Source organism: Labrus mixtus, chromosome 5 (assembly GCF_963584025.1).
Source record: "Labrus mixtus chromosome 5, fLabMix1.1, whole genome shotgun sequence".
Taxonomy (NCBI): Eukaryota; Metazoa; Chordata; class Actinopteri; order Labriformes; family Labridae; genus Labrus; species Labrus mixtus.
In genome coordinates this window covers 16,117,735-16,129,196 of record NC_083616.1, presented here as the reverse complement: position 1 = coordinate 16,129,196, position 11,462 = coordinate 16,117,735, and the positions used below count along the sequence as shown (strand labels likewise).

Here is an 11,462-nt window from a genome sequence, read left to right as displayed (position 1 = left end):
CTTTTTGATACTCTTAGCCTATGTAGTTGTAGCCTACAAAGTTTGTTCTTTTTCATGTTTTGAATTGTCTTTATTTTGATTATATTACTCTGTATTGTCACTTTTTTCAATAAAAAAATATATTTTTAAAAGTGAAATGTTTTAAGTCTATATCATGCAGTAGAGGAAGAATAAGTTAGGTCTAAAAAATGCTAGAAAGTCTCTATAAAGGTATATACTATACAAAAGTATATAGAAGAAGAAGAAGACGTATAACAAACATAAATTTAGTAAGTACTCAACATGCAGACAAACAGTCTTTATTGTTATTATAATGTTATAAAGTTCTAGTAGGCCTAGTAAGACCATTTACGAGTGCATTTACGTCTTTCTTATTGTTTTCTTGTGATCTTTATTTTTTTCAACATTGTATTTATTAGCCTTGGTATAAAGGATTGCTGTTTCTCTTTAAATTAAAATTAGAAAAAAATATTTTATTCACGATTAATAAAGGGCACAATGAATGAATGAATATGAAATGCATTTCACAGGTTCAGGTCATTAGTCCTTACACATACTGTACATCAGTGAAGAATCAGAGAAGGATAAGTAAAGTAAAGTAAAATATGATTTTTATTATTAATTCCTGTAAGGTGGGTCAATCACACCAGTTCTTAATGTGTCCCTATTATAACCTGTTTGTTTTATGTGTTGAGTTTCGTAATAAAAAAGAATATGATAAATAGTCTAAATGTGTCTTGTCTGCTCTCAGTTGTCAAGCAGCAGCTGTGCGTGTTCTCACACTGCTGCTGAGCAATCTTCACCTTAAATTCAAAATCAGTTCAACAACAAGAACACTGATGTTTGTATAAGTTGTGCTTCGAAAGCGCAACCTATGTCTTTCATAATCATCCAACCAGAAGAAATACGGAATAATGACGGCCATTTTACTAAAAAGTTTATTCCTTGTGTTATCATGGGACAATAAAATTTAAAATTACTCACATTCTCAATTTCATCAAACTCAACTCATGAACGTTATGTGCACAGACTTACTTAACATGGGATTCTACACTGTAACTGTTCTTTATGAGACAGGAAGTTTGTTCTTTGGTTTACACCATATGTCAACAGACCATTTTTCTCTATAGGCCTACTTAAGAAACCTTTACCTCTCACCTGAATATCAGGTTAGGCTAAGCTAAGCTAAGCTAATTGTATCCACTCCAGCACCAGAACCAGCACATACTGTAGAGACTGACTTGAACAGAAGGCTTTATTAAAGAGGGCTGTTTCTTTACGGCTGTGTTGGAGATAAGAGGCATCCAGAGTATAAATACCAGGTGAGTGTGTTCTGCAGAGTGATCACAGTCAGACAGGTGAGGATGATGATGTTATTGGTGGTTCTGTTCGGCGTCTGGCTGAACTCAGCCTCAGCTGCAAAGGTGAGTTTGACTTCAGTTTAGATATAACACTTAAATTATCAAAATGTTGTTATATTCTCAGATTTTTCATTAAATCAGGTACCCATCTGCAATTTGATAAAAAGAAAAACACTTTTATATCACACATAATCCTTAGCTAATTAATTATCATAAAAGCATCAAGTGACCACTGAGTTGAGTGGAATTAAGTTTAGTTTAGCCTTGTTTATGAAATTCATTACGTTTTTTGGTGTAGTTAAGAAAAGTTCAGTTTCATTGGTTGATCTGAGTGTAGATGTTTAGTTTAACTAAGGTAAGTTATTTAAGTTCAGTTTAGTTACTCTATTAGTTGAGTTGAACTGGGTTAAATGAAGTTAAATTTAACTAAGTTTTTAGTTGAGTTGAGATGGGATGAGTTTAACTTTTTAAGTTTAATTAGATTTGTTAAGGAAAGGAAATGTATGTTTAGTTTAGTGAAGTTTGCTTGGTTAAGTTATTAGGATAAGCATAACAATTTCTGCTTCACTGCTGTTGAAGCTCTAATCTAGGGCCTCTGCAAACATTTACATAATTTAACCGCTGCCGGAAAAAATCCACCCAAATTCATTCTTGCAAGGTTTTTTTTCACAGCCAAACTAAATCTCTTTTTAATATGAGACCAGCACATTGTCACACCTTTTGAAGAGATAAGTAATGAAATAAAGTTTTTGAATTGTTTGTGATGTGTGTGTGTGTGTGTGTGTGTGTGTGTGTGTGTGTGTGTGTGTGTGTGTGTGTGTGTGTGTGTGTGTAGCTCGGTGTGGTGCAGACGGAGGGGGGGCAGGTGGAGGGGAAGAGTCACAGGATGGGACTGTTCAGTACCGTTGATGTCTTTAAAGGAATCCCCTTCGCTGATGTCCCTGGCAAGTGGGAGAAACCAAAACCTCATCCTGGATGGGACGGTAACAACATTTAAACATTTCTGGCTGCATTTAGATGTTCTACAAAACTCACTTTTTAATACGCAACCCATCCGAAAAACACTCTCTCGATCAGATATTACCTCTGTTTACAGAGGGATGAATCTGCATTTGGATTGATGTTGTAGTAAAACACTCTCCTCTGCAGATTCTGAGCATTTAATTCACTCTTTCATTTTCTCCCATATAACGTCTATAGTGCCTCAGCCTAATATCTCTGAACTGTTTAGTTACAGTTAGTTTATAATACCAGGACCGGATTATAGACTACAGCCAGCAGTCTGTCCCATATCTCCCCTGTTCTTTTTCTTACTGACTGCTTTTAAAATTAAGACTAAACTTCAAGATCCTGTTAATTACATCCAAAACACATACAAAGGTTACATTTCTGACCTCCCTTTTTCATATTTCACTTCTTATCCTCTCCACTCATCAATTCTCAGCCTCAGAGTGAAACCATGCTCAAACAGCCAAATCAGAAACATTTGTATGTTTGGTTTCAGGAGTCATGAAGGCGACTAAATATCGTGATCGCTGCCTACAGGTCACACTGCTACAGACAAAAACCCAGGGCAGCGAAGACTGTCTTTACCTGAACATCTTTGTTCCACAGGGAAGGAGAGGTACGTACAAATTAACACACACACACACACACACACACACACACACACACACACACACACACATGCACACACACACACACACACACACACACACACACACACACACACACACACACACACACACACACACACACACACACACACACACACACATAAAAAGCTTAATAAATTTGACCCCACGGAAGTAAATTGGTGTGGTCTTAAATCTTGGTAACTTTATTAGTCCATTTCTTTGTGTGAAAAACAAAAATGATTAAAAACTGATTGAATCAGAAGATGGCTCTTGGATTGTCCCATCCCATGAGAAGTAAAGTCATTCTCTACAGGAACATCAGCATTGGTTTAGTCTAAGCTGAAGCTTTATTAAGTCCTCAAGAAAACATTATCATTAAAAAACAAAATCTCGTTAGTAACTTTGACACAATGACCCTTCCTTCAGCTCTCTCTTCCTCCATCAGTGTCCAAAAACCTCCCAGTCATGGTGTATCTGTTCGGCGGGGCATTCCTGTTGGGGGCATCTAATGATGTGGCGATCCTCGGAGACTCTTTGTATGACGGAAAGGAGATGGCCGACAGGGGCGAAGTCATCATCGTCACGGTGAACTACAGAGTCGGTACAATGGGTTTCCTGAGCACTGGGGACTCCCGAATGCCAGGTGCGACCAAAACACCAGCACTCTTTTATTATTGTTTATCTCATTGTCCACATTACCTGACATGTTTTAAACATCACGTTCTCTTTCAGTCTCAATTAAAATCCAAAGGTTTTACCCTTAATTTTGGAGTCTGGCTGGGATCGACCTGGTCTCTTTGGTACCTGCTGGTTGTTTCCCAGCATGCACTTGAAGAAACTATCAGCCTGTTTGTTCTCTTATCAGTGTGTTAGCAGATAAACTGTGCTTGTTGTCTCAGCTGCTAAGCGTTTCTCAAACGTGACGGGGTGGACATAATCAAAACCATTTTTTGTTTTCCAGTGTTTCAACTTCTGCATTGGGTCAATTGTTCGACATAGCATTGTTTCGATTACAAACAGGTGGTGTTAGTGGGAAAGTTAAAGCATAAGAAGAGAGCTGGCTCTTGTGTTGTTTGGATAGCTGTAGGAGATCATTCACAGGTTTTGTAGCAGCTTAATTATCCTATATCTAATCCTCCTATATTCTAGTCTTGAAAGTTTGTTTGCTATCTCTGTTGGTCTAAAAACATATTTTTTTACCATTTCAGACAATTAACAAGAAACCCAGTGAGTCTTTTTAAAAACATAAACCTCAAACATGTGGAACTGAAGTTTTTTCAAATGCCCCACAAACAAAGTCCAGTGTACTTTTCAAATATCCATTGCTACTGTTTTATAGTGGCTCCTAAATAGTCTGTAAGGATGTAGGTAGAGGTAGCATTTATCTGAAATTTACTTAGTTTTTTATGTAGAAGTGAATCTGTGAACGTGATTTGAATGTTTTTTTTGATTAAGAGGCAACTCAAAGTAAAGAAGACAGAGTTGAACTGCCGATGGTGAGGGAGAAGTTTTTCTGCTAGTCACTGCTTTAGGGAGCTCTCCTCCAATGGTAGCTGGTCAAACAGATCAGGAAGCTGTGGTTCTTTGTAAGACTGTACCCTGCAGGGTTTGGGCTAGTTTACACCTGAGTGTGAAAGCTGTGGATTCCTCTATGTGGTTCGAAGTGAGTCACTGCCTTATACTGTAGGTGAAGTTTTAAGATTGGATTAACAAGGCTGTGGCTGATTCACCCTGCTAATTTAAGTACATAGTGACAGCTCTGATGTACGGTTGATCTATAGTCTCGGTCAGGAAACAATAACATTCTTTACCTCTCAGGTAACTACGGTCTGTGGGATCAGCATGCTGCCATCTCTTGGGTCCGCAGGAACATTGAGGCATTTGGAGGAAACCCTGATAACATCACCATCTTTGGCCAATCAGCTGGAGCAGCCAGTGTTAGCTACCAGGTAAGAACTCTGCAGGTGACCGGACATTCAAATGCAAAGATCATTAACCAAACAGAGCTGGAGGAGTTTAGACACCATCCCTGCCTGATGAGTCCCATAATGGTTATCCTTGTCCTTCTACCTATCTGTCCCCTCAGATGCTGTCGCCCTACAGTAAAGGGTTATTTCGCAGAGCAATCACACAGTGTGGTGTGGCACTGAGTCCTTGGGCTCATCAGAGAAACCCAATGGCTCTCACCAAGAAGGTCCACATTATTCTGCTGTCCTGCCATGTTATTTTGATTCAAAATTATATATTTTCACGCCTCCATTAACCTGTTTCTGTAGATTGCTCGTAAAGTTGGCTGCTGGAGAAGCGATGAAGACGAGATGATAACCTGTCTGAAGATGACTGACCCTGTTGGTCTCACAATGGCTGGAAAAATTGATGTTCTTCTTATTCTCGGAAAAGGTCTGAACATCCGGAACACGGAAAAGACACTTACTGAACCATGACTATTTACCGCTTTTAATCTTAATCATTGCAATTTCAATCACACGATTGGATACACAATATCAATGTGTGATCGAGTGTTCGCAAGCCTGTTTAAGCACTACTAAATTACCATAATTTACAAACCCTGAATCTATTTGATTCAATGGAAAAAAGCTAACAAAATAAGTAATTTGGCAATAGTGTGTAATTGACCTTTCTAGATCATGAAAGAAGCTGAACTGCACACAATAATTTGTTGTTTCTTTTGTATTTTATATATATATTTTTTAATTTCCAATAGCCTCTGATGTCACTAAAAGCATTAGATCACCATGTAACGTGAAAACATATCCTTTAAGTGTGCCAAATATTTTTTTGTCTGAATTGAAGAGAGGACTTTAAAGCTCAAATAAATGAATAATAAATCCATACAGATCGAGCTCTTTCTCAGTCTCGCCCTCCTCCCTACAGGTGTGGTCATGGATCTTCTTGAACTGGCTCCGGTGATTGATGGTGATTTTATTCCAGATGAACCCAGTAAACTGTTTCACAATGCAGCTCAGTTTGATTACCTGGCTGGGGTCAACAGCATGGATGGACATATCTTTGCTGGAGTTGATGTTCCCTCTATCAACAAGAAAAATGCCACCACTGTGTGAGTACTGAAACATAATGGCCTGCTGTATGTTTGCTTTTGCAAAATTATGACATTTTTGAATGAATAAATATGCATGCAAGTAATTAGGACGACTTGACAGGTTAAACAAAAAGTGAAATAAATCTAGATACCAGACTCAACTACAACTTCACGAATGTTATACAGAGATAGTTTAAATAGAAAATGTAAACGTTAACATTTATTATATATATATATATATATTTTTTTTTACAGTGGCAGTGCAGAATTAAACATAATTGTTTAACCAGAGTAAACAATATATGCAAGGCATTAATTAATGATTACAATAGCATTGATTTAAGCCAGAAGGCGGGAACACAAGGTTGTTAAATAATTTTAAACATCAGGCAGGCATCAGAGAAAAAAAAGGAAGTTATTGTTGAGAAAATGATATTTCTTCAGGATGTTACAGTGATGATAATCCCCTGGCTTTTTTCTTGTACTTTTAGATTCATTTTTTGTGTGAGTACACAGGCTTGAGCGTAGTGACACTTGTCTGAGACCAGGTTATAATGCAATAAGACAATTAGGAATTATCATAGTACATACTACAGATTTGCAGCTGACGAGGACAACTGACACCTGATGCTCTTGAATTTGTCACATTAAAACTTAACATGTTTGATGACTCTCTTTACTTGTTTTTTGAAAGAAAGATTATTGTCAAGTATAATGCCCTTATATTTAACATGAGTCACAGATGTGATGACTTCACCACTGATTCAAATGTCATGATTAACTGAATTATTTGTCCTTGCTGTATATTACATGCAGACTGTTTTGTTTAAATCAAGAATCAAGAAGGAGAAAGTGTCCCAATCTGACACCCTACTAGCAACTGTCAGTTTGGCTCAAGCTTGTTATCTAGACTTTGCATAAATGATGATCACTGTGTCATCAGCAAACATTTGCATATTAAAATCTGGGCAAACTTGAGGGAGATCGCTTAAATTTACACTAAATACAATTGGTCCAAGGGTGGAACCTTGAGGGACCCCAATGGTACAGCTGGTAAATGAGGAGCACTTATCAGCCACTCTTACACTGTTTCCTCTCCTTTAAGTAGGATTGCAGCCAGGCAGATGTACTTTAAGATCAATTAAATATATGTGGTTTTGAAAGTCAAATTTATGGTTAACTGTGGCCAATACCTTCTTAAAATCTAAATACACAGCACCGACAACACCACCTTTGTCAAGACAACTTTTGACTTGTTCAATAAAATAATAATTTATATCGCACAAAATTAAAAAGTATAAAATGTAACAATTTTTGGCTGAAATTCCTCTGCTGGCATGCACATTTCATTTGGAGTCCCACAAGGCTCAAATCTGGACTCAGTACTTGTCAAGCAAAACTCATTTATTTTAAACCTACAGTACCAGAAAGTCTAAAGCTCCCTCACTAACTTAAAATCTGATATGAATATGTGATTAAAAATAGTGTAAAAAAAACCATGTGTTACGGTTTTTATTTAAAGGTCTATATAAACTATTCATTTTAGACGCAACTCAGCTTGATTGACAGGAAATGTTGGAAGAGACAGCTGGGAATGAAATGCATCAAATAGCGACAGGATTGGGAGTCATTTGACCAGTGCAACATGAACGGATGCTGTGTGCATGGGACACTCGCTGTACCAATTGAGCCGAACCAGTCCCACAACTATTTCTGAGCTAACAAATTTCTTAAAACTGGATGGATTGTAGTGTGTTCTTTGAAGCATGACAACCAATAGTCTCTGTGATATTTTGGGATTGAAAGCAACAGTTTGAGAGGTGTAGTAGAAATGTTGTCGTTGTGTAACCCGCTCTGGTGTGTCCGTCTTTGAGGTCTTCAGGGAGCAGGTGAGAGGTCTGCTGAGTGGTCTGACGAAGGAGAAGGGGAACGCTGCTGTCTCCTCCGCCTACGGTGTTTACACGGCTCACTGGGGTTCAGCTCCTGAGCAGGCTGTCGTGAAAAAGACTGTGGCTGACATTGAGACTGACTTCCTGTTCTTGATTCCCACTCAGATTGCCCTTCAGCTCCACGCAAACAACACAAGGTCAGCTCTGATGCCCTCACTGGTGTAAAATAATGTCCTTTTTTGTCCTGTTCTTAAATGCGTTGCTTTATCCCCACAAGTATGTCATGATCATGATCATTCTAAACAGCTCATATCCGATACAATCAGGACTCTCGTACAGCCTACAAGCAGCAAAGCAAATATATACAGTGGGAGTACTAAACACAGTTGCTTTGTCACCAATTATTTTTTTGGCAAGCATATAAGATAAAGTTTTCCATTTCGTCATGCATTGGCCATCTCTTTCTTTGAGCCAGAAGTGCCTGTTTTTGAACAAGAGGGAGGATACACATTGGTGCATCCTTTATCAGTTTGAGGGGTTCTTGTCGTTATGATTTATCAATAACACAGTAAACTGCTCTTTTGTATATTGTACCCTATTTTCAAGACCATGATTTACAAAATGAACATTAAAGCTAGTAATTAAGGCCTTAAGCTCATCTTTTTGTCTCTTTTAACCATTCAACATATCACTCATAGTGAATCTTATCCTCCAAAAGTGTAAATAAGTCAGCTGAGGCCCGTCATTTGTCATTGATCCCTGGCAGCTGTTAGAGGCACTAAACATGAATTTAAGCAAATAAGAAATCTTCATGCTGATGGTCTGGTTTTCTTTTTTACATATTTTTGTAGAGGCATTCAGATTAAATTTATTCTGTTACATAACAAAAAAAAAACTCCTCACAGGGGCTTAAGGGGTCACACAAATTATTTAATTTTGATGTCTGTTTTCTTCTTCTCGATTCGGTGTCTGGGTCATCTTGTTTTACAGTATACAAGTATACAAGTCTACATAGTTACTGTTAAAAACATGAAAAACATGTACTTTTTAATGCAGTAGTTTCACATTTTTGATTTCCTTACACAGTTTTTACACTTAAATACTTGAGGAGGTTTATCAATCCGATGATTTGTTATAAATTGTTACGTTTCCTTTTGTGCGTTTGTGTTGTTTGACCCTCAGTGGAGCCAAGACTTACTCCTACCTGTTCAACATGGACACTCGTATCCCAGGATTCCCTCGCTGGGTAGAGGCGGAGCATGCTGAGGACCTTCAGTACCTGTTTGGGAAACCCTTCGCCACCCCGCTGGTCTACTTCCCCCGACACAGAGACCTGTCTGGGTACATGATCGCATACTGGACCAACTTCGCCAGGACCGGGTAAACTCCCAGCTTGCACTGCAAACATACACGTCAACACAAAAAGGTCAACACAACCATGTCTGTCTCTGACAGAGGTTCAAATGACTAGGACTAGACAGGTTGGTTAATCTTTAAGGGTCCACTGGTCCAGATCCTGTTTGAACTGGTTTTGATTAGATTGTAGTATGATTAACATATCCAGACATATATAAGGACCCGTAAGTGCAGGCTCACACATGGCAGGATATAATACAAAAGTCAGAGTTTATTTTAACAGTCCAGGTTGGTACACAGTTAATCCAAACATTTAGAAGCAAATAATCCAAAACAGGTAGGTGTAAAGAAGAAGTAAATGAAAGGAGGAGCAGGATCTGTGGTTTGAACCAGTAGTCTGACCTGGTTTGAAAAAGTCTGGACTGGTTAGAGATAGCCAGTAATTGAAAAAGAAGAAAGTAGTTGAAGTAGTTTGAACTATTTGAATTTCAAAACTGATTAAAGAAATTGAAATTAGATAAAGAAGTCTGTTTTGAAATAGTTTGAACTACTTTGAAGCATTCTTAAGTAATCTGAACTGGCAAAAAGTAGACTATACCGGCTTTGTGCTGTTCTGACCAAATGTGATTGTTTTAAATTAATTTAAAAATCTCTTACAATTGGCCTCATTGATGTGGATTAATGACAACAGATCTGAAACTTGTGTAAACTCTCACTATTCTCCCTTACAGTAATCCCAATACAGGCGAGAGTAGAGTCCCAGTGGCCTGGCCTCCATTCACCAAACACCACCAACCTTACCTGACCATCAACAACAAGATCAGCAAGTCCTCCATTGGGTAATACACGATACTGTTTTACTCTACGTGACAACCTCCCTTTGCTACCACTACTACTGTTACTCTACTTGACATTATGTACTCTATGATGCTTTGAGATAATCTACTCTAGTGTACTGATCTTATTCACCTTACTACCTTATTACCTGTGTTTTTTTCTTCAATTGTTTCTCTTTACCCTCAACACCTTTGTCTACACTATACTTCAAAATACAATTATTTTTTGTTTAATATTTTTCAGTCCTACCATAATTGATCATCATACTTCACTTTATCCTACTCCCCTAGCTTAGACCTGTCTTTAGTCTAATTTCTCTTCTGTTTTACTGTATTTTATTGAGATGGTAACAACATGTTTTGAGAGATGAAGTCAGAAGACATTTGAGACAGACATTTTTTAATTCATCCCTTTAGCTTTGACCTGAGATCTTACTACGTCAACTACTGGACCCAAACCTACAACTCTTTCCCATCCATCAAGAGGGAAGTAAAGGAATAGGCAGATGGAGGAATGAAGAAGAAAAATAATTGGAAAACTGATTCTACTGTATGTTAAAAAATGTTTTGTAATTGGCTCAGTCTGACTGTGCTACTGTACTTTTGAAAGTTCTTTCCCTCAGTTGAAACACTGTTTATTGCAAACTGCTGGAATTAACAGGTTCTGTATCATTAAGAGTAAAAAAAGAATGGTTTTTGGAAACAAATAAAATACACATTTATGAAGTTATTACATTAGAATCAGACTGATTAACAACCACCGAACTGTGTTTTCTTCTTCTCTTAAATTATCTGTAATAAATTATGCTAAAATCAGTATGCTGGGACCTTTTCATTTCTCCACTTAAAGAGGACATATTATACCCCTTTTCTACCTTTTCAAACAGTCCCCTGTGGTATAAATGAAACATCTGTGCTGTGCTTTGGTCAAATTATAACATGAATCGAGCACCAGAGGAGGTTTGTGACCCTGTATAAACTAGCTCTCTCAGAGCGCTCTGTTTTGGTGTTTGTCTCTTTAAATGCATTGAGGCCCGCCCCTTGAGTTTTCCCGGTAGACATCACTCCTTCGCTGGCGTGAATAAAAATGGCAGACCTGCGCAAAAGTTTTGCTCTAGGCTGGGGGTAGAGTCCATGGGTGGAGATACCAGGGGAGGGGAGGGGATTTTGTTTTTACCAGAATCCCACTGTGACGTCACAAGGAGAGTAAATTTGAAACGGAGCATTTTTCTCTGTGGTGTAAGACTTACTACAAACAAAGGCCTGGATGGTTTATTTCACATTATGTGGGCCGATAGACACTCAGGTTACCCACATATACT

General features: G+C 38.0%; 1 protein-coding gene across 1 annotated transcript; it reads left to right on the top strand.

Annotated features, from left to right (window-relative positions):
* The first annotated feature begins 1,326 nt into the window (after positions 1 to 1,326).
* Positions 1,327 to 10,873, top strand: LOC132974254 (bile salt-activated lipase-like). The gene is made up of 12 exons (XM_061038161.1): positions 1,327 to 1,424; positions 2,197 to 2,344; positions 2,866 to 2,985; positions 3,444 to 3,641; positions 4,817 to 4,947; positions 5,085 to 5,192; positions 5,275 to 5,398; positions 5,894 to 6,077; positions 7,942 to 8,145; positions 9,131 to 9,328; positions 10,036 to 10,143; positions 10,558 to 10,873. The coding sequence occupies exons 1-12, from the start codon at positions 1,365 to 1,367 to the stop codon at positions 10,640 to 10,642; spliced, it is 1,668 nt and encodes a 555-aa protein (XP_060894144.1). The 5' UTR covers positions 1,327 to 1,364; the 3' UTR covers positions 10,643 to 10,873.
* The last annotated feature ends 589 nt before the right edge of the window (positions 10,874 to 11,462 follow it).

What these genes read in the sequence shown, in the direction of transcription:
- LOC132974254 (XM_061038161.1), top strand. Translation starts at nt 1,365, where the DNA reads ATGATGATGTTATTGGTGGTTCTGTTCGGCGTCTGGCTGAACTCAGCC. An exon ending in ACCTCATCCTGGATGGGACG is followed by an intron (nt 2,345 to 2,865) that starts GTAACAACATTT and finishes GTTTGGTTTCAG; the next exon opens with GAGTCATGAAGGCGACTAAA. An exon ending in CAGCCAGTGTTAGCTACCAG is followed by an intron (nt 4,948 to 5,084) that starts GTAAGAACTCTG and finishes CTGTCCCCTCAG; the next exon opens with ATGCTGTCGCCCTACAGTAA.